This window comes from Phasianus colchicus, chromosome 27 (assembly GCF_987193195.1).
Source record: "Phasianus colchicus chromosome 27, bPhaCol1.hap1.1, whole genome shotgun sequence".
Taxonomy (NCBI): Eukaryota; Metazoa; Chordata; class Aves; order Galliformes; family Phasianidae; genus Phasianus; species Phasianus colchicus.
In genome coordinates, this window is record NC_143462.1 from 2,746,918 (window position 1) to 2,768,216 (window position 21,299).

The 21,299-nt window shown below is 58.2% G+C and overlaps 2 protein-coding genes across 9 annotated transcripts in view; both read left to right on the forward strand.

The window, feature by feature from the left end:
• ANK1 (ankyrin 1) overlaps nt 1–15,708 on the forward strand; it is a 50,309-nt gene extending 34,601 nt beyond the window's left edge. For 3 of the 8 annotated variants that reach the window (XM_090125745.1, XM_090125749.1, XM_090125748.1), the window contains exons 17-44: nt 1,009–1,206; nt 1,397–1,495; nt 1,651–1,749; nt 2,031–2,129; nt 2,219–2,311; nt 2,528–2,600; nt 2,925–2,948; nt 3,743–3,845; nt 4,092–4,239; nt 4,445–4,542; nt 4,622–4,846; nt 5,033–5,187; nt 5,373–5,584; nt 5,679–5,883; nt 6,036–6,132; nt 6,288–6,516; nt 6,600–6,725; nt 6,806–6,925; nt 7,028–7,112; nt 7,345–7,419; nt 7,568–7,699; nt 7,878–8,024; nt 9,381–9,933; nt 10,517–10,775; nt 11,854–11,937; nt 12,228–12,392; nt 12,686–12,809; nt 13,512–15,708. In XM_090125745.1, the coding sequence (XP_089981871.1) occupies nt 1,009–1,206; nt 1,397–1,495; nt 1,651–1,749; nt 2,031–2,129; nt 2,219–2,311; nt 2,528–2,600; nt 2,925–2,948; nt 3,743–3,845; nt 4,092–4,239; nt 4,445–4,542; nt 4,622–4,846; nt 5,033–5,187; nt 5,373–5,584; nt 5,679–5,883; nt 6,036–6,132; nt 6,288–6,516; nt 6,600–6,725; nt 6,806–6,925; nt 7,028–7,112; nt 7,345–7,419; nt 7,568–7,699; nt 7,878–8,024; nt 9,381–9,933; nt 10,517–10,775; nt 11,854–11,937; nt 12,228–12,392; nt 12,686–12,784 (4,002 nt within the window). In that variant the 3' untranslated portion in view covers nt 12,785–12,809; nt 13,512–15,708. Of the gene's footprint in view, nt 1–1,008; nt 1,207–1,396; nt 1,496–1,650; nt 1,750–2,030; nt 2,130–2,218; nt 2,312–2,527; nt 2,601–2,924; nt 2,949–3,742; nt 3,846–4,091; nt 4,240–4,444; nt 4,543–4,621; nt 4,847–5,032; nt 5,188–5,372; nt 5,585–5,678; nt 5,884–6,035; nt 6,133–6,287; nt 6,517–6,599; nt 6,726–6,805; nt 6,926–7,027; nt 7,113–7,344; nt 7,420–7,567; nt 7,700–7,877; nt 8,025–9,380; nt 9,934–10,516; nt 10,776–11,853; nt 11,938–12,227; nt 12,393–12,685; nt 12,810–13,511 lie in introns of those variants that run through there. The other 5 variants (XM_090125751.1, XM_090125747.1, XM_090125746.1 and 2 more) reach the window with 5 other exon arrangements.
• Nucleotides 15,709–17,267: 1,559 nt separating this feature from the next.
• Nucleotides 17,268–19,715, forward strand: NKX6-3 (NK6 homeobox 3). Its single transcript, XM_031602172.2, has 3 exons — nt 17,268–17,869; nt 18,570–18,739; nt 18,808–19,715. The coding sequence occupies exons 1-3, from the start codon at nt 17,491–17,493 to the stop codon at nt 19,036–19,038; spliced, it is 780 nt and encodes a 259-aa protein (XP_031458032.2). The 5' UTR covers nt 17,268–17,490; the 3' UTR covers nt 19,039–19,715.
• The last annotated feature ends 1,584 nt before the right edge of the window (nt 19,716–21,299 follow it).

Below are 21,299 nucleotides of genomic sequence, written 5' to 3' on the forward strand. Positions count from 1 at the left end.
CCGAGGCTGACAATGCCCCATGCTGTGTCACCCCTCAACTCTGACACCTGCCATAGTCCCCCCATATCTCCCACACCTGCTGCTTTTGCTGGCCTGTCCTTGTGCCCATGGGGATGCTGAGCAGTCCCCCAGTTCCAGCAGAGTGGCTTTAAGGGATATTCCCTGTTGGCAGCCTAGTGGCTGTTGCTTGGGCGTGTGTTTCCATGGCAAGCCCTGCTGAGCAGTGCTGCGGTCTGGCAGTTTGGGAAACCACACATGAATGTTTCCATGCAGCTGGGAAGCCGTGAAGGCAGAAAATCCAGCAGCTTGTGAGCATCCTGCGCTCTGGCAGAGCACGAGGAGCCTTTCCTCATGGATCAGCCCAGCAGGATTGGTTTTCACATTGTTTGCAGAAGCTGCATCATCTCGGCAGACAAGTGGCTGCTGGTGCTACCGTGTGACCCTCCCCTCTTCCCCCGTGCATCTGCTAGCAGGCCTGCTGGGCTGGCATCAGAGCAGCTGGTGCTGGTGCCGATCTCCCTTCGGTCTGCGTCACAGCAGCCTGCGTCATCACAGGCACAGGGCGTCTGCTTCTCTGCTGGCAAATGACAGCACAAGCAGTGCTCAAGGCTGTGCAGCCTCTGCCTGAATACTAATCCTGTATGTTGTGGGTTCTGCCCCACACCTCTACCAGGCAGCCCTAGTAGTGCCTGCCTGGTCCTGACTCTTGCAGCCCCAAGTGGTTGCATGCTTGAAACTCATGTAAAGAAAACCCCAGGATAGCTGATACTAACCAGACCTGAAGCAGGTGGTCTTGGAGCCTCCTCACTATCTCGATTAGGGAAGCAGGATTGGCTTCAGTGCTAGGGTTAGTTGCTGTGGGGGAGATGGTTTGAGTGTGAACTTGTGTCCCTGAACCCTGGAAGCAGCCTGGGAGGGCAGACTTGGCCTAGAGAGATGGGGTGGTACTTCCTGTCCAGGCAGATCTGCTCAGTGGGTGCTGAGAGCTGCCATGGTCCCCTCCCACAGAACGGATACACCCCTCTGCACATTGCTGCCAAGCAGAACCAGATGGAGGTGGCCAGCAGCTTGCTGCAGTATGGTGCTTCTGCAAATGCGGAGTCTGTTCAGGGAATCACCCCTCTGCACCTGGCTTCTCAGGAGGGGCATACAGACATGGTAGCACTGCTTTTCTCCAAGCAAGCCAATGGAAACTTAGGCAACAAGGTATGTTGTGCTGGTGCTTCCTGCCAGGCTGGCAGGCAGTAGCAGATCCAGTGCCTCCCTGCATTCAAATAGCAGTGCTTTGGCCAATAACATAACGTTGGGCAGTTTGCCGTATTTACAACCCAACTTGCTCTCTCTGCTGGTCGAGCTGCAGTACTTCCTTTATGTATGTGACATGCTCTTTTTGCAGAGTGGCCTGACTCCTCTCCATCTCGTGGCCCAAGAGGGACACGTACCAGTTGCTGATGTTCTGGTGAAACACGGAGTCACAGTGGACGCAACAACAAGGGTAAAGTAGTGCGTTGGGGTGAAAAACACTTGGGAACTACTCCTACGTACCCCATCCTTCAGCTGTTGGGGCTGGCCCATGCAGTTCAACATACCCAAGCCAGAAAGCCCAGGAGCAGTGCTGACAGCAGTCTGAGACCTGATCTTATCTTTCAGATGGGCTACACCCCGCTGCACGTAGCCAGCCACTATGGGAACATCAAATTGGTGAAGTTTCTGCTGCAGCACCAGGCTGATGTCAATGCTAAAACTAAGGTACAGTGATGCTCTGTGCTAAAAGGACCCCAGGGAACAGCATGCAGGTTGATGGGAAAGGTTTTGTGCCACTACAACCCCTATACCTTGCTTCAAGTCCTCCTGTTTCCATGGCTGGAAGCTGTTGTAGTGCCCCTGGGCGCATTATGGATCCTACACAGCCCTTTACTGACCACAGAAAGTAGGAGGCAGCCCATGTGAAGCATCGTGTGAAGCCTTTGGGGGCATTTGTGGGGCAGCATTTCCCAAAGCTGATGCAGCACTCTCTACTCTCCCTACAGCTGGGCTACACGCCCCTGCACCAGGCAGCACAGCAGGGCCACACAGACGTGGTGACCCTGCTGCTGAAGCATGGCGCCTCTCCCAACGAGATCAGCACGGTGAGTAGGGCAAACTGCCTGCATTTCCTCATTGTGTGACATGCTTGGGCACATGCCTGGGTTCCCTTACATCCTCTCCCCTTGCACAGAATGGCACCACTCCCCTGGCCATCGCGAAGCGCCTCGGTTACATTTCCGTCACAGATGTGCTCAAGATAGTCACAGAGGAGACCAGCATCCCAGTAAGCTTCTGGGCATGGTGCAGGATCCTGCGGAGAAGGGTTGGGAGTGGGAGCAGTCAAATAAGGGTCTGCCAGCCTTGGCCATAGCCAGTGAGCCCCAGGCAGCTCAGGGTGTGGGCTGCCAAAGAGCAGCTTGAGTGCCCAGGCACGTGGAGAGGGGCTGCGGGTGGCTGTGTGTTGTGTGCTGTCCTGCTCTGAATGCCCTCTGCTCCACAGCCAGTCAGTGACAAGTACCGCATGAGCTTCCCAGAGACTGTGGATGAGATTCTGGATGTGTCGGAGGATGAAGGTGAGGGGTTGGAGCTGGGTCACACCCTTATGAGGTCTGCTAGCAGCCCGGGGATGGGCACAGGGTGGGGGGCTGCCTGGCCCCACTGGGGTCTTGCAACAAGGAAGTGGGAGCCTAGCAGCCACCTCCTGGCTTGGTCTTCCCTTGTGCTGTGCCAGAGGGTGGTGCCCAGACCTGAGGATGGTGTGCAGAGAGAACTTGGGCACTCTGAGCACTGCACCATGCCTTGCTCCCCAGACGGTACCAGCTCACAGCCTGGCTGCAGCTGGTTTGCTCTTACCCTCTCCCACCAAGACCTCACTTTTGCCTCTTCTTACTTTGCAGGCACTGCTCATGTCACAGTAATGGGTATGAAATTTGTCCCTGTGCCCCAGCTCAATGGCCCATTTCACCCCATGGCCACTAACCATCCGCACGCCGCCTCCATCTGCTGAGCCTTGCTGCTGGGCTGGTGCTACCCAGCACAGGCCCTGCCATCCTGCCCTGCCCATCTGCGTCCATGCTGCTTGCTGTGGTGTGACTGCATGAAGGGGATTATCCCCGAGCAGAGGGAGCCCTGGCTGTCATCAGCCTTGCTCCCAGCAGCAGGAGCCTGCTCCTGTTGTAAGCTCTAGAGCCTGCCCACAGACAGCCCGTGCCACCCTGGCCTTGGTGGTATGAAGCGGAGCACTGGAAGGTCCCTGTGCTGCTCACCACTCTGGCTCTCCCTGCATTGGGAGGTGCTGGGCTCCTTCCAGTAGGGCTTTAGCATGAGCTCAGCCCGGTGGATTCCTTAGCAAATGTTAATTGGGTGTCAGGTGAGGATGGTTGGGCTCGTGCCCCCAGAGAGACACGTGTGAGTGGTCTTGGTGGCCTTGGTGAGTCCTTTCTATGGCCCCAGCCCCACCTGGTGGTGGGGGTCCCAGCAGGCTTGGCTCTGTGCTTGAGTGTTGTGAGGTTGGGGTTGGCTGGCTCCTAACAGCTGCCACAGCTCCTGCCGCACTAACAGCCCAGGCTTCTGGCAGAGGGAAGAGCCTTCCCACTGCTGAGACCCAGGGGATGAATGTGTGTGGCCAGTGGTGGAGCAGGGATGGGAATAAAGCTGGGCAGCTGTGTTCCCTTGTCCTGCTGCCTCTGTGTGCTGAGCCAGCTCTTGGTTTCAGAGGAGGAGCTGATCGCACCGAAACCCAGAACACCTGAACCCAAGGAGCAGGAGGTCAAGAGGGAGATGCTGGAGTTTGTGACCGTGACAACACTGGAGCAAACGTATGAGGCACTGGATGGTGGGGAGGGAGTGGGAACAGGGCATGGGCCAGCCTGGTGCTGGGGTGGGATGCCAACAGGGCAGGGACAGCTGCAGGCATTGGGTACCAGCAGATCAAGGATGACTGTGGGCAAGGATCCCTGAGCTCCCTGACAGGGTCCTGCTGTGCCTGGTGGCCCTGGGGGTGGCTGGAGCCTGGGGGGCCCTGACCTGTTGCTGAAGTGGCTGTCACTGTTCTCTTCTGCCAGGGAGGAGTCTGTAGCTGTCCCACAAGTCCCCTGTGTGCCCCCTGAGACTGTGGTGACCAGAGCAGAGGAGCCTGAGCAGGTGGGATCTGTGGAGACTGAAGCTGAGCAAGGCAGCCTGCTGCACGCACCCTCGGTGTCCCCCCAGGAGGTGAGTGTGACACAGTTCTAGTATATTTCTTGTTGGGGGCATACCCCTCCTCTGTCAGCCCAGAGCCAAAACGTCGGGGGTGGAGGGGATGGATTGATGGTACAGGGCTGCCCAGGCAGGATACAGGAGTGCAGAGGGTTGAGCAGACTCAGCACCACCAGACAGGACCCTATGCTCATCAGGACTCTTCCCTGCCTTTGCACAGCCCTCCAAGGAGTTCGATGAGGACTCCTTGATTCCCAGCAGCCCGGCCACCGAGACCTCAGACAACATCAGCCCCGTGGCCAGCCCCGTTCACACAGGGTAAGTGCCTGCCCAAGGCAGCACAGTGCTTGTGAGCTGGCTGCAGGACACTGCTTGCCTATGCCTCTGCCCACTGCAGGTTCCTGGTGAGCTTCATGGTGGATGCACGCGGCGGCTCCATGCGGGGCAGCCGGCACCACGGGCTGCGTGTGGTCATCCCACCCCGTGCCTGTGCTGCACCCACCCGCATCACTTGCCGCCTGGTGAAGCCTCAGAAGCTGCCTGCACCCCCACCACTGGCTGAGGAGGAGGGCCTGGCAAGCCGCATCATTGCGCTGGGGCCCGCTGGCGCCCAGTTCCTCAGGTGAGCATGGCAGGGAATGGGGCCATCCCTTGGGCTGGGAACAGATCTGGGCTCCTCTAGGGGCTGGGGGATAGGCTGTTGTTGGCTGTCTGTGGGGATCCTGCTCCTGACTTTGGCCAAGCGCAGCACAGTGCTGGGGTGAGCCTTTGCAGCATGGTGTGAGCATGCCTCCTCCCTTATCTGCAGCCCCGTCATCGTGGAGATTCCTCACTTTGCCTCCTACGGACGTGGGGACCGTGAGCTGGTGGTGTTACGCAGTGAGAATGGCTCTGTCTGGAAGGAGCACCGCAACCGCTATGAGGAGAAATACATGGACCAACTGCTCAATGGCATGGATGAGGGTGAGCGTGCCAGGCTGGGGGCTTGACACCCCAGCCAGAACTGCAGCTGTCCTGGGAATGGCCAGCACTGGGAGGTGATGGTATGGGACCGAATGCGGCATGGTTGGTGCAGCCGGAGGAGGAGGTGGATGGGAGCCATAGGTTTGGTTTATGGAGGAGCACTGATGACTGTGCTGCACTTGCAGAGCTGGAGAGTCAAGAGGAGCTGGAGAAGAAGAGGGTCTGCCGCATCATCACCACTGACTTTCCTCTCTACTTCGTGGTCATGTCCCGGATTTGCCAGGACTGTGACATGATTGGCCCCGAGGGAGGGTGCTTGAAAAGCACACTGGTGCCCATGGTGCAGGCCACCTTCCCAGACACCGCTGTCACCAAGAAAGTGAGGCTGGCTCTGCAGGTGAGGTGCTAAAGAGCCTGGTCTGGAGACCAGCAGGCAGCACCTCAGCATTGCAGAGAGCTGGCCCCAATCACCCCACCTGTGCTGTCCACAGGCGCAGCCCGTGCCTGATGAGCTGGTGACCAAGCTGCTGGGGAACCAGGCAACCTTCAGCCCCATCGTCACAGTGGAGCCTCGCCGGAGGAAGTTCCACCGCCCCATTGGCCTCCGTATCCCTCTGCCCCCATCCTGGAAGGACAATCCCCGAGACAGTGGTGAGGGTGACACCACCAGCCTGCGCCTGCTCTGCTCTGTGATAGGTGAGGCCATGTGCATGAGTGGGCTGGTAACAGGATGAGCCGAGGTGGGATGCAGCTTTGGAAGTCAAGGACAGGTTGCACAGTCCAGTGGGGAAAGCAGATCCATTGCAGAGAGAAAGCAATGTGCTTACTCCTGCTTTCTGCTGCTGCAGGAGGGACAGCACAAGCTCAGTGGGAAGACATCACAGGCACCACAAAGCTAGTCTATGAAAAGGAGTGCGCTAACTTTACCACCAATGTGTCTGCCAGGTGAGTCATGGCTAAGCATGTAATTGGATGGGACTCTTGTTCCTGGGAAAGATCCCTGCCCTGGATGGGTTTTCCACACTTGGAGCTCCTTCACAGCCTATGTGGGTGCTGTTTCCCCCCCCTCAGTGCACCACGCTGATCAACCCCTCCCACAGGTTCTGGCTGGCTGACTGCCCGCGCACTGCTGAGGCTGTGCACTTTGCCACCATGCTGTACAAGGAACTGACAGCTGTGCCCTACATGGCCAAATTTGTGGTGTTTGCCAAGATGAATGATGGACGGGAAGGCCGGCTGCGCTGCTACTGCATGACTGATGACAAGGTGGACAAGACTTTGGAGCAGCACGAGAACTTCACTGAAGTGGCCCGTAGCAGGGACATTGAGGTTTGTCTCTTGCAACGTTCCTGGAGGACAGAAGGAAGAAGCTGCTCTCTGCAGGCTCCTAGCCCATGTTTCACTCCCTGCAGGTGGTGGAGGGAATGCCTCTGCATGTCGAGCTCTCAGGGAACCTGGTGCCCGTCAAGAAAGCCACGCAGTCACGCACCTTCCTCTTCCAGTCCTTCCGGGAGAACCGCCTCGCCATCTCCATCAAGGTAATGGCAGGTGCAGAGTTGGGCTGTGGTGGGGTCCTGTGCCCTGTTCCAACCCCCCTACCTGGGTGCTTGGTGTGCAGGTCCGGGACAGCAGCCGGGAAGCCAGTGGCTCCCTGTCTTTCCTGCGCAAGGCCATGAAGTACGAGGACTTGCAGCATGTGCTCTGCCACCTCAACATCAGCATTCCACCCTGCACCAAGGTCAGCTCTCCTTTCTCAAAGCGGCCACACCACCAGGTGCCAGGGCTGAGCTGTTACTCTCTCTTCTGGCTGGTGACCCCTTGGTTTGTCCCCACTTTGCAGGGAAGTGGCACTGAGGAGCGAAGGAGAACACTGACACCTTTGTCTCTGCGGGAGCGATATAGCATCCGAAGTGAGAGCAGTTTCGGTATGCAGCCTACTGGGTCTGTTCAAGCATCCCACCTCCTTTGCTTAGGGTAGGGGTGCCCAGTCCAGGAGGAAGGGCTGAGTTGACCCTGCTGCACTTGTGTGTGTGGCATCCTCCTGTTCCCTGGGAGTTTCTTTGGTCCTGCCTGCGGGGCTGTGCTGAGCCCCTGCAGCCTGCACCTCACTCCTACCCCAACCCACAACTGGAGTTGTGACCCCCTCTTCTCCTCCAGGCTCTCTGAGCAGCACTGACAGGGCGGACCAGAAGATGATCGACATCGCAGAGCAGCTGGGCCTCAGCTGGGCAGGTGAGTCCACACCTGATGGATGCTCAGTGCACCTTGAAGCTCAGCACTTAGGAAGACCAGAAAGATGCTGCAGGATTGTGTGAATGTGCTTTATGCTGTCTGGGGAGCTGCCCGTGGATGTGATGCTGAAATGGCATGTCTCTCCCAGAGCTTGCACGTGAGCTGCAGTTTGGGGTGGATGACATCAACAGGATTCGTGTGGAGAACCCTAACTCCTTGCTGGAGCAGAGCATAGCCTTACTCAACCTCTGGGTCAGCCGCGAGGGCAAGGGTGTCAAGAGTGAGTACTGACAAGGGTGATGGTGTCTGGGCTGGGCATGCAGCCTGTATATGTGTGCTCAGGGCTCTCTGGCTGAGTTTGGGCCACCAGCTCCTGCACACCTGCCTGGAGGGCAGCTGGGGCATGGCTGCAACTGCCAGCCTGCCCTGCCTGCTGCTGACACCAGCTTTCCCTGCAGTTGAGAACCTGTACACGGCGCTGAGGAACATCGACCGCAGCGAGATTGTCAGCACACTGGAGGGCTCTGGCCGACAGAGCCGCAGCATGAAGGGCAGCTGGCGCTACACAGACAGGGACTATTCACTCTCACCCTCCCAGATGAATGGTGAGCCCCATGTCCTGTGCAGGGAATACTGGAGGGGCTAGGAGCAGAGTCGCTGTGGACGCAGTGGGGCTGATGTCTGTCCCAAGTCAGCTGCACTGCCCCTAGGAGCTTGGTGGGCGCCAGGTGCTGCAGACAGCTGCAGTCTCTCCATGGGGACTTGTGCTATGGGAACCTTGGTCCTGCTCTCCATGGAGAACAGACACACGGGGCTTCCTCCTCCTGAGGTACCAGTGCGGGATGTGCCTGGCTTGTTGCTCCCAGCACCACCTGCCCGGCCATGGCTGTGCCTGGGAGCTGGACCACTGTCATGCGTCCCACAGGAGAGCCAGTGCCATGGGCAGGGATGGGGCTGTTGCTGTCCTGCACCCAGGCACCACCTGTGCAGCTCTGGCTCATCGCTTTTCCCTTTCGTATCTGCCCTTGTTGTGTTCTCTCAAATGTGCCACCTGCTGCCACCAGATGTGGGCACTCCTGGGGCCACTTCTTGTCACCTCCGAGTTCATCCTGGCTTCTCCTCTCATCTTCCTCCTCTGCTTGTCTACACCGTTTCCACCTCAGCTGAGCCCTCTGGGAGCAGTGTCCTGTTCCAGCAGTTGCATGTCATCCAGGAGTGCTTCTCTCTTGGCTGTGTCATGCTTTTCCCTTAGTGGCCCTGCACTGGGGAGGCTGGGGGCTCCTGGCTGAACACTGTGCTCCAGTTGCTGCTGACGATCCCTGGCTGCTGGGGAGCAGGATTTCTCTTTCATTCCGTAGGGCTGAACAAAGGGTTTGTGGCTCAGTAAAGGCAAAAAAAAATGCTGCCTGCATGCCTGAGACTGCTTGGCTTGGCTGTAGTCTCTGTTGGTGTGCCTGGGCTGTGCATGAGGCCCTCAGTGATGAGGACATGATGATCGCTTATAGACCTGGGGACATCAGTGGGCTGCATCCTGCAGGGCTTCAGGGCTGCATGACATTTGCCAGGGTCATCCTTCCTTGCTCATGGGTCAGCTTTGGGAATTTAGTGCCTGCAGCACCTGGCTACCTGAGCTCCAGGCTGACCTTCAGATGCTGGTTGGGGGCTATGGGCAGGAACTGGGGGCTGGTAGAGCAGGGTGCAAGAGAGGGCATCGTGTCCTGCAGTAGGGATGGGGCATCACCAGTCCCCAAGCCTGTCCTCACCAGGGGAATGGACAGCCACAGGGGCTGCCCAGCACTCAGAGTGAGGCATGGGGGCACTTGCAGGGACAGGAGGGACTGCGCGAAGGCAGCAGCCGCTGTGAGCACGCACCTCCCAGAGGCTGCTTCCCTTCTCACCCTGCTGTGCTTGTGTGTGTGTGAGATGGCTGCTGGAGACATCGCCTCTGTCTGCCCATGTAGGTTATGCTTCGCTGCAGGACGAGCTGCTCTCCCCTGCCTCCCTGCATTATATGCTGCCATCCCCTCTGCGTGCTGACCAGTACTGGAACGAGGTGGCCATCATGGACGCCATCCCTATGGCCGCCACCGAGCAGGACGCCCTGATGGAGATGTCTGACATGCAGGTGTGGTCCTCAGGGCTCACCCCTTCACTGGTGACGGCTGAGGACTCCTCTCTGGAGTGCAGCAAGGCTGAGGACTCGGATGCCACAAGCGAAGGTCGATTCCCAGGGCAACTTCTGACAGACGCACACGGCCCAGACCACATGGGCTCTATGGATTTAGTTGAGGATGACACAGTGGACTCAGATGCCATGAACGGGCTGATTGAACTGCTAGAGCAGGAGGAAGGGCAGAGGCCAGAAGGGAAGACGCCAGCCAGGGACCACCAGCTGGGGACTGGAGAGCAAAACCCAGAGAGTGAAGTCTCTTTTGTTTCAGTTCAACAGAAGGTACAAGCCAGGATCGTGGCATCGCCGACTGTGAGCCACACAGTGGAGAGGAGTGCAGACAGGTATGGTGGTCCCAGTGACAGGGGGGCAGTGGAAGGGGAGCTTCGCCAGCTACTGCCTTGTGCTGGGCCAGCTGCAATAACCTCCCAGCCTCGCTTGCTTCCCTGCTAACCTCCAGCTCTGGAGCCCAGCACCCCACACAGAGCAGTGGCTTGGGCGATGTGCCTGTAAACCTTCTGGGGACTCTCTGGGGGCTCCTTGAAAACACCCAGGGGAAATCCCCGCAGACAGCCAGGCCCTGCATGTGGGTTGTGCCTCCCAGCACCATCACAGGGCTGTGTTCTGCCATCTTCCCAGCAGCACTGGTCCCATGAGAGCCCAGTGATGTTCCGAGGCATGGCCCAGAAGCCTGCAGACTGGGGTGTTGGATGGGCATAGAGCGTGGCAGGGAGAAGGCCCGTGCCCTTTGTGCATCTGCATTGTGTGCTGCTTGTGCCAGGCACTGGCAGCACCAGGAGCTCTGTGCCTGGCGGGGTGCAGCTGTGCCCAGCTGTCAGCTGGTGTTCTGGGTGCAACATTCACTCCAACAAAGCTGACTGCCTCTCTCTCTCTGTCTCTCTCTCCCTGTCCCTCTCCGGTGCCCAGGCTGAGGGACTGGAATGCAGAAGGCTCCTTTATCTCCTGCCTACAGGACCTGACAGAGGGCTCCTGGCAGGAGGGGGTCACCCGACGGCTGAGCCCAGCACACACCGTGGCTGCTGGGGCGCAGGGCCAGGAGCAAGAGCAGGTCCTGGCGCTGGACGTGGAGCTGATGCGGGTCAGCTCCACAGAGGACAACGACTGGCAGCCCCAGCACCCCGCGGGCAGCTGGCCAGAGGAGCCCGACAGCCTCTGCTTTGGGCAGGTGAGGTTGAGAGCAGCAGCGGATGCAGCACTTTGCCCACCACCAGATCAGGAAGTCCCGGCAGAACCACTGCCCTGGCCCCTGGGGGGGCCTCTTGGCCCAGAATAGAATGCTGCACACCCAATATGTGAGCTCTCGCTCTCCATTTATAACTCAGGCAGGCTCCCCGCTTGCTTCCTTATTGAGTATCTGCCCTGGCCGCTGGCCTGACAGCTTGCTGGGCCAGAAATAGAGCTGGTCTGGGGGCCAGGAGGGGTGATGGGCATCCCGCCATGGCCATGTGGAGCTGATAGGGATGGGATGAGAGCACGCGTGTGCCTCCAGGCAGGCACAGCAGGGCTGCAGCTGCAACACGGCAGAGCTCAGCTCTGTGCCACGTGTAGCTCCGTCTGTCCTGTGACAGACGACTGCTCTCTGCCCTGTCAGGCTGCTGTGGAAGGGGGTCATGACTCTCCCTGTCACTGCCTGACAGGGGACGGGCGTTGCTGTTGCAGTCCCAATCCCATGACTTTGACAGAAGCTGTGAGTGCAAAGGACACCCCACCTGCCTTCTCCCTTCTCCCGCCCCGGGCAGCTGATCTGCAGCAGCTAGGGTTACAGCAGTGCTTGCAGAGACGGGGTGCGTGCAGACCTGTGGGCAGCTCCTGTGCCCAGGGCTCTGCCCGCCACAATCGACAGCATGGCTGGGCTCTGAGAGGGGGTGCGGGGCACGACCCTGCAGGGGCAGGATGTGGTCTTTCCTGGTCCAGCTGCTGGTTGTCGTGGTTTTGCTGGCCTTTTTCCTGGTCAGCTGCCAGAATGTCCTGTACATCGTCAGGGGCTCTGTGCGCTTCCTGCTCAATCATGCGCACCGCGAGCTGGACAAGGAGCTCGGGGAGAGCCAGGGGCTGGCGGACGACGAGGAGTCTCTCTCTACCAGAGTCGTCCGCCGGCGTGTCCTTGTGAAGGTAATGGGCAGGGAGCAGTGCTGGGGTGTGCATAGCAGAGAGCAGAGGCAGGGCTGGGGCTGTGTGTGTGCCGGGCTGCGTGCTGGAGAGCTCTGCTGCGCCCTGAAATGCTCTTCTTCCTGTTCCTCTAGGGCAACGAAGTCCTCCATCTCCCTGGGGAGCACGTGACTGAGGAGCAGTTCACGGATGAACAAGGCAATATAATCACCAAGAAGGTGAGTGATTGGGGCTGAGTGTTTGTAGGGTGCTCTCCACAGTCTTCCTCCTGTCTCTTTCCATGTGGTTCCTCTCTGCAGCCCAGGGCCATGCACAGGGTGCTTGCATTCTGCTTTCTCCGATTACAGTCGTGGCTCTTCTCCAGCCAGATTCTGCCAGGGGGTGGTGTGCACGGGGCTGAGGGCCAGACCTGCAAGAAGGAAGGCATGGTGTCGGGGCTGGCTGCGTCCTCTTGTGTGGGTTGATGTCGGGGCTGGCAGTGATGAAGGCTGCATATGGGTCTCCGCAGGTCATCCGGAAGGTGGTGCGTCATCTGGGTCCCGATGGCACGGATGACAGACAGGAGCATGAGGACCTGATCATGGAGGGCTCCCTACAGGAGCCCCAAGACCTGGAGGCAGAGGCTGATCACTTCATGTACTCCATCCTACAGAGGGACGGTCTAGGGGCCAAGGTACGGTGTGCTTCATGGCTGTGCCTTGCAAGTGCCCTACTCGGGGCCAGCACTGCCTCTGCAGGACTTGTGGGCTCCAGGGCTCCGCCATCCTCTGTCCTTTCTTCTGTCCTGCTCACCTCTATCACCTGTTTTCCTCCTAAGGCTGCCAGGGGCTGCTTTTGCCCCTGCACCAGTCTTCTTGCTTGGTGTCTTCTGCTGACTGACTCAGCCTTTCCCTCTCCTGTCCTTTTCTCTGTGTCTGTCCGTTCACCTGGGTGATGTCCTGCCTCCTGTCCCTGTGGCTCCCTCAGGAGGAGGTGCAAGTGCGTGTCCCAAAACTGGAGGTCTCCGGGAGCAGGATGGGGGCTCAGATAGTGAAACGAGCCAGTCTGAAAAGGGGGAAGCATTGACCCCCCTCAAATGGCCTCTTTGGAGGTAACCCCCCACCTTTGCTCTTCCTTTTGTGCCAGCTCTTTGTCCCGCTGGGTTAAAGGTAGCAGGGATGTATATTGCATGGTGGTGTCTGTCTTCTCTCTCTCTCTCCAATTTCTACTTTATGTTAGTGAGATATCTGTGGTACATGATAGTCAAGACCTTTGTGTTTGTGGACATATGGTCATACAGACAGTGTCTATTGTCTGCAGCTGTCCCTAGAGAGTCCCTGGGCCAGCCTCAGTCGAGGCAGTCTTCCTGCTGCTTTACTCTTGCTATTTTCTACAGCATGCAAAAGCAGCTCAGGGAGTGCATTAAGAACTTGTGGGGTCTTCCATGCTCCTGTGAGAACAAGGTGCAGTGAGTCACCTTCGTTGAAACAGGGCTGGCCTCCAATGGATGGGATATATCTGTCCCAAGCTCTACAGCAGCCTTCCCAGCTCCTTTCAGTGCTGTGCTGGCTTTGGTGAAGCTCAGCTCCTACTTATCGCTGCTCCCTGCATCTGAGGTGGCACCATTGATACCATTTGTGCCATTGCTGTGGGTTCCAGGCAGGGCACTCGTCCATGCTCTGATGCTGCCTCTCTGGCACCTCCTGTAAAACTCATCTTGTGGGTGGTCAGAACGGATGCGTGTGGAACAAGTGTAGGCTGGGACTACATGTGCCTGGTGACCCCATCTCTGTGTCTTTCTGTGTCTCTCCAGGATCTCACCTCAACACCAAACCACTGATCTCCACACCAACCTGAGAAGAGAGGAGAGGAAAACAGAGATTGGAGGGAAGCAGGGCTGGCTGTACATGTTTCAATAGGCTAATGGCATGATTTCTGTACGAGATACTTACCGTCCTATCCGCATGACTGACTGACTGCAAGACGCATGAGCTACAGTACTTCCAGCAGACAGAGGGACCCTGTCCCTGCCTTGCTGCCATCAGGAGCCTATAGACAGCAGCACGCACAAGGGGCATCCTTCGGCTCCTCTGGGAGGCCAGAGCTGGACTGGCAGCAAATGAGAGGGGAGAAGAATCCACCCTCGCACGTCCGCCTGCGTCACTACATCCCTGTGCAGTGCTCCAGTGGCAGGAAGGAGGCTGGGGCTGCTCACTGAAGGAGAAGAGCGGCTCTATCCCCGTCACCATTCTTGCCTCTGCTGGACTCACTTCTCATCCCTCTCAGTGAGTGCTGGGGTAGGGGGAGGGCAGCAATTGGGGATGTGAGAGAGGAGGGCTGTGGGTGCAGTGTTGCCTGATGCAGGGCTGCCCTTCCTCTCCCCAGCATGTGCAGCATCTCCTGCCAGGGCAGGGCTCTGGGTCGAGCACTGAGCTCGTTGCTTATGTTGAAAGTGTAAACTGTACAGCAATCAGCCTTGTGTATATGAACCAATAAATACTATGCAAACACCTAGGGACACTCTAGCAGTATGTACAAAGCACTAACAGCTCCACTCCCAAATACCTCTTCAGGCTGCAGGATGGGCAAAGCCTTTGGAGTATGTGAGCAGCTCTGGTGAATGGAGCTGGGAGCCTACAGGTGTGAAAGGGTGGCAGATTGTCTTGTCCTGTGCCCTTCCATCTGAGTCTGGTCCCTTCTTGGCCTGAAGAGAGAGGCCCACGGGGGCAGCCCCATGGGCTGGTCCATGGTGCAAGCCCCAGTTTGTGCTGGCTTCAGCTGGGGTGAGGCTGGCAGCTTGCACTGAGGTGCTTGGGGCCCAGGGAAGATAGGCAGTGAGAGCAGGGAAGGCTTGTGCCACGCACTGGGTTGTGCCTAGCTCTACTCAGCACAATATCTGCTCAGGAGATGGGCCAGGAGCTGGCAGGAGCCAGAAGCCCTGCACTACTTTGCAGGGCCTCCTGGCCTCCCTGTGAGGGCACAAATGAGCACAGACCCTTGGCCCCGTGGATGTTGGCCCACCCAGGACCAATCCCAGAAATGGGGGGAGCTGCTCCCTTGAGTGGCTGCACTTTGGCCAAGTGAATGCCCTTCTGCAGCCGCCGGGCTAAGCAGTCGTCACCCTGAAAGCAAGGGCAGTGCTGGGGCTGCTGCTCTGGCAGGAGAAATCGTGGTGCTCAGGGCTGCCCAGGCAGCACCGAGATGTGCAGAAGGTTGAATCTGCTACAAAACTTGACCCTGGAAGGATAGGATGCAGACAGCAGTAGGTCTGTGTCCCCAGCTCTGTCCTTTGCCTAACCAACAGGGGAGTCTGGCCTTTGTAGCATGGTGGTGTGGAGACCCCCTTGCCCTTTCCCCAGAGGTGGCTGTGGACTTGTTTAGCAGGGCCTGATGCTGCTCTCGGTGTCCACATGCAGAACAAGCCCACCTCCAGCTTCAGGCAGGGCAGCCCTGTCTCACAGTGGGTGCACGTATGCCAGGAAAGTCTCTGGCTCTGCTGTAGTCCGGATAAAAAAACCCAGATGCAGCAAAGCAAGTGGCCCAGCTTAGCCATGGAAAGCAAGGCAACCCCTTCCTCACCCCACCTCGAAGTAGGCACAGACTCCATCCATTACCCTTGCTGTGTACAATAACCTACCTAGACCCACTGCAACAGCTGACCCTGTAGCATCACCGTAGAGTTGTGTGTGGGTCCTGTGCTTTGGCCTAGTCTACGCCTTAGGGAATGTGCTGTGCTGCAACTGTGCCCGGCACCTGCAGTGACATTGCTTTGCGCTCAGATTGCTCGTAGGGCTGGTAGGGGGAGGCTGCACCCAACATTGAGCCTAGAGAATGCTGCAGTCTGCACACACTAGAAGCTTTTTAGAAGTTTTAAAAATTACTTTTATTTCCTTTTTTTAATTGTTATGGAAACAAGCCTTTTGGATCTCCCTGTCTTAGCCCCTGATGTATAGATCATATCCCTGTACACCAGCTATCGGACTATGGATTAATAAAGAAACTAACACAGACCACGTCTCGTCTCTGCTTTTCCAAGGGGAATGGGAAGATGGAGGCTGCTGGGTGCTGCAGTGAAACCCAGCGGGCAGCCGAGCCCTGCAGGATGTGGGGTGGTGAAGTGTGTTCTCACAGTGTTCTCCTTCCCACAGCATTCTCCTGCAGAAGCTGGCAGCTTGGACAGGTACGCTCTTGGCTGGATAAGGAACTGGCTGGAGAGTGTGGTGAATGGAGCTAAATCCAGCTGGCAAGCAGTGGTGTCCCCCAGGGCTCGGTGCTGGGGCCTGTCCTCTTCAATATCTTTATTAAAGACCTGGATGAGGGCACTGAGTGCACCCTCTGTAAGTTTGCAGATGACACCAAGTTGGCTGGAAGTGTGGATGTGCCTGGGGGTAGCAAGGCCCTACAGAGGGATCTGGACAGGTTGGAGAGCTGGGCTGAAGCCAACGGGATGAGTTTCAACAAGGCCAGATGCCGGGTCCTGCACTTTGGCCGCAACAACCGCAGGCAATGCTACAGGCTTGGGGCGGAGTGGCTGGAAGACTGCACAGAGGAAATGGACCTGGGGGTGTTGATTGGTGCTCGGCTGAACACGAGCCAGCAGTGTGGCCGGGTGGGCAAGAAGGCCAATGGCATCTTGGCTTGCATCAGGAACGGTGTTGCCAGCAGGAACAGGGAAGTGATTGTCCCCCTGTGCTCTGCTCTGGTGAGGCCGCACCTCGAGTGCTGTGTCAAGTTTTGGGCCCCTCACTGCAAGAAAGACATTGAGGCCCTGCAGCGGGTTCAAAGAAGGGCAACAAAGCCGATCTGGAGGGGTCTGGAGCACAGGCCTGATGAGGAGCGGCTGAAGGAGCTGGGGTTGTTCAGGCTGGAGAAGAGGAGGCTCAGGGGAGACCGTGTTGCTCGCTATAGCTACGTGAAGGGAGGTTGTAGCGAGCTGGTGGTCAGCCTCTTGTCTCGTGTAACTGGTGATAGGACTAGAGGGAATGGCTTCAAGCTGCACCAGGGAAGATTTAGGCTGGACGTTAGGAAATTCTGCTTTTCTGAAAGAGTGGTCAGGCACTGGAATGGGCTGCCCAGGGAGGTGGTGGAGTCACCGACCCTGCAGGTGTTCAAGGAACGTTTTGGATGTGTTGATGGATGTGGTTTAGTGATTCCTATTGGTGACAGGCAGATGGATGGTTGGAGAGGATGGTCTAGGAGGTCTTTTCCAACCTTGGTTTTTCTGTGATTCAGTGATTCGTGACTCTGTCACAGCCCCTCCCCCCCCTTTGATTCCCCGCGGTCCGCCCGGCGCTGTCCAGCGGCCGTGGTGCTGCAACGCAGCGTCCCGCAGCCCGGGCCCCGCGGCGGCTCCTTCGCCGCCGGCTCTCAAAGCACGATTTGTCTGGGCAGAGCCAATCCCGGGCTGCCCGTGAGCGTAGCCAATTGGAATCGAGGTTGCGGTGATCCGGCCAATGGGCGCTAGCCCTTGAAGCTGCTCGGCCAATGGGAGCGCCGTATTCTAATAGACCTCATCTTTATCAGAGAAATGTTGCCTCTTCCCAAGCCCAAGTTGAGTGCCCGGTGCCGGTGCCACGTCGGGTGCGGGGTCAGCCGGGGGCAGCTGCCACCGACGCAGTGACCACCTGCTGCCGTGGCCCTGGCCCCCCAGGGCAGCTCGCCCAGCCTTTCGGCTGCCCATTGGCAACGTGGCAGCTGGTGTGGACACTGCGAGCCAGTAGCCCCAAGGCCGACCGGGATGGGCTGCGCATCATGCCCTCGGAGTGCCAGCCTCTGAGAGCAGTCCAGGAGCCATGGACACCAACCTGACAGGCACCTTCCTGCTCAGCGGCCCTTCACTGGCCCCCTTCCCTGAGGCCAAGGCACCTGTCTGCCAGTACTCGGTGCAGAGCTCCTTCTACAAGCTGGGTCCCCCCGGGCTGGGTGCCCAGCTGGCCGCCGGCACCCCACACGGCATCTCCGACATCCTCGGCCGGCCCACAGCGACTCCAAACAGCAGCCTACTGCCCAGCTACCCCCACGCAGGTGGATTTAATGGACTGAGCTCCCCAGGCGTCTATTATGGGCCGCAGGTGGGGGCCCTCCCTAAAGCCAGCAGCGATTACGTGCCGCGGGGCAGGAGCTGCTGGGCAGAGGCACCCGACTGGCAGGGCAGCCGGCAGTGCGGTGGCCGTAAGTACGGGGCTGGGAGAGGGTGGGCAGCTGGTGGGACCCCCATCTCCTCCATTGCTTTGTGTGAGGCACAGCTTGACACCTGGGGATGTGCTGGGGGGGCACGGCTGGGAAGCTGAGGCAGAGCACAGGCAGACCCCATACTCACAGAGATCCCAACCCCTGGCAGCATCCCTTGGTGAATGCCAGGGACAAGGACGGTCCTGCGCTGGCATGCAGCTGGCAGGGGCATTGTGGAGCACATTGCTGCCATGATGGGACTGTGCTGGGTGAGCACAGACACAAGCTTGTGGGGAGCCCACAGAGAACCCAGGGGCTGGGGCTCTGGCTCAGCGCCTGCAGCCCTGTTCCCCTCTCCAGGTGATGCTCATGGAGCAGATGGATCAGCTCTTACTTCCTTCCCACTGCACACTTAGGGAGGTGGGGGGCATGGGCATGATGCTCCCAGTGCAGCGTGGCTCTACAGTCACATGCTGCTCCTAATGCTTGTTCCCTTCTCAGCACAGCAAATAGTTTCTGCTCCCAAGCAGGAGGTGCAGAGCCCAGCCTTGGAGGCAACGCGGCTCTCCCGGGACGAGGTCGAAGCTGTGGAGCCAGGATATTGTTTTACTTTGGAGGAGAGCAGCAGCATAAAGGGGTGTGGGGATTGGGCTGCCCAGAGCCGTGAGTCCGGTGCTCACCCACTGCCCTTGTCCCAAAGCCCCTGCGCACCTGACTGACAGCCTGCACAAGAAGAAGCACACGCGTCCGACCTTCACAGGGCATCAGATCTTCGCTCTGGAGAAGACATTTGAACAGACCAAGTACCTGGCAGGGCCAGAGAGGGCACGGCTGGCATATTCCCTCGGCATGACTGAGTCCCAGGTGAAGGTGAGTGGGGGATGTGTGGGGTGTGGGGTGTGTGGCAGGCGGCTGCTAACAGCCCTGTTGGGCTGCAGGTTTGGTTCCAGAACCGACGCACCAAATGGAGGAAGAAGAGTGCCCTGGAGCCCTCCTCCTCCTCACAGCGGGCGGGGGGCTCCAGTGGAGAGCGGGCAGCCTCTGAGACCGAGGATGATGAGTACAACAAGCCCCTGGACCCTGACTCTGACGATGAGAAGATCCGGCTGCTGCTGAGGAAGCACCGTGCAGCTTTCTCTGTGCTGGGGCTGGGCACACACAGTGGCTGAGCACCTGGGAATGGGTTCTGCTGTGCCCCCACTGCAGCTCCTGCCCAGGGCTCAGGGTCTGGGAACGGCAGCAGTGAAATAAAGGCCCCTGCCCCAGCACTTACTACATGGGTCTGCAACGCCGGGTACCCCAAAGGCTGGGCTGGGAAGGAGCTGAGGCTGGGGGTCCATGTATGGGGCAGGAATGTCCCCCCAGAGCCCTCCCCAGAGTTTCCCCAGATTGGGTGTGTGCTGGTAGCAAGAAGTGCTGTCCAAAAGTCACTCGTTAGGGCCTCTTGTTGGAACCTATTAGCAGCAAATAAATATCATTTATCTTAACTGTGTGAGTGAGAGCCCATTCACCTGTCGGGGCTGCAGGATTGATGCGGCAGCAATAACCCTGGCTTGTTTGCTGCCAACCTGTTGGGGCCCCCCCATGCTGCACCCAGCTTGGTGCAGGCTGCAGGCACTCCTGGGGCCATGCCCCCCCCTGATTCCCACTGGCTCAGCTTCTGCTTGCTGATGGCACGGGGCCACCACCTGTCCTTGCTGCCTGAGGTGCCAAGGGGCTGCTGCTGGGGCCGCCGAGAGCTGACAAAGTGCAAGCAAACAGTGCTACGGTGTCCTGGTGGAGAAATCAATAGGCAATGATAAGGTGCTGCTGGGCCATTGTGCAGTGGTTGGCTGTGTGGCACAGGAGTGGAGGTGTTGTTGGGGGCCCCTCTGGCAGCTGCAGGCAGCACTGGTGTCCAAGTCCCCACTTGCACAGTGCAGGTCCTGCATCACAGCAGCCCCCAGTGCTCCCTTATGGCATCGGGATGCTGCAGGCTGACACTTGGGCCCCCATCTGCCTGGCTACAAGGCACACACACAGCTCCAGTTCCTTGCTTTCCACCACACTTTGAGCTCTGCAGGTATCCCTGCACATCCTGGGGGTTTGAACTACCCCAGCAGCATGGGAGGTGTGATGCTACCCCGACCATGCTGTCCCTGGGTTCCCCTGAGCTGATGCTGCAGGGCTGTGGAGTCATGCACCATCCCTGAGCATTGCAGTGCAGGAGCGTTCTCTGCGTGGCCGGAGTTGTGAGGCTGCTGCTGGGATATTTTTTTGACATTTTCTAAGCTGCTCGACGTGGCTGACAATTTTTAATGTACTAACTGCCTGGTCCAGTGAGCTGATTAATTGGTGCTGTGGAGATCAATAGAAAACAGAAAATTAAAACAATTTTAAAGTGATTAAGTAGTTTAACACCTGTCTGATGCCACGTCAGTGCTGGGAGACAAATAAAGCAGGTGGCAAAGGGCCGGCTGCAGCCCAGGAGTGACAAATCGTAGCCACAGCCTGGCTGCCTTAAGCATCCCATCGCCGTACCTGAGCTGCAGAGCTGCTCACGGGGCTGCAGCCCAGGATTAATCCCACCTCCAGCTCTCCTCATCCTGCAACCCTGCAGCCAGAACCAATGGATGGTGCCAACCACGTGGCATGGCTGATGGTGCTGTGGCAGTTCCAGCCAGCACTGGAGCTCATGGGGCTCACGGAGCCAAACCCATGGTGAGAGCCAGCACTGCATCCCAGGCCCTCCTCGTCCTCCTCACTGGGCACTACTCTGGAGTGCGAGCAGGGTGGGCTGGCAGGCAGATGGATGGCAGCTCCGTTTCAATTCCACATCCCTTTTCTCCCAGACAAACCCCGTCGGATTTTCATAAATCAAAGCGCCACACTGTTTAATAAAAATTTATTGACTTACAAGTGATTATTTATCAAAAGGCCATTAATAGCGGCTCCGGGAATGATGTGCTACTGGGTGGTGTGGGGAGACTAATAGCAAATCAATGCCAGCATCTGGGCAGAATGCATATGAGGGCCCCCAGCCCCAACGGGCTGCATGGCTGCTGCTGCCAGGGCCGGCAGCCCCTACCCCAAGGGCTGCCCCACGCTCCCCCCAGTTATTTATCGCTTACAAATGAAATGATCAATACTTTTAATCTAGAGCTAAATTTATTAACTTTCCCATCGGAGAGAGACATATTGACTGGGAGCAAAGGGAGGGGGAGCTGAGGAAAGATGGATGCGTGCTTGCTCACCTGCCCAGCCTGCTGCATAGCATCCCAGCAGCAGCAGGACCTTGAAGATGGCCCCAAGCACAGCAAAGAGGATGGAAGCAACCAGGAGCCACAGCACCTGTGACAGAGCCAGGGGCCTGCTGCAGGCAGACTGGCAGGCAACTGCAGCCAGGTCTGAGTTCTGGGTACTATGGGCACCCAGCATGGCAATGCCTGCT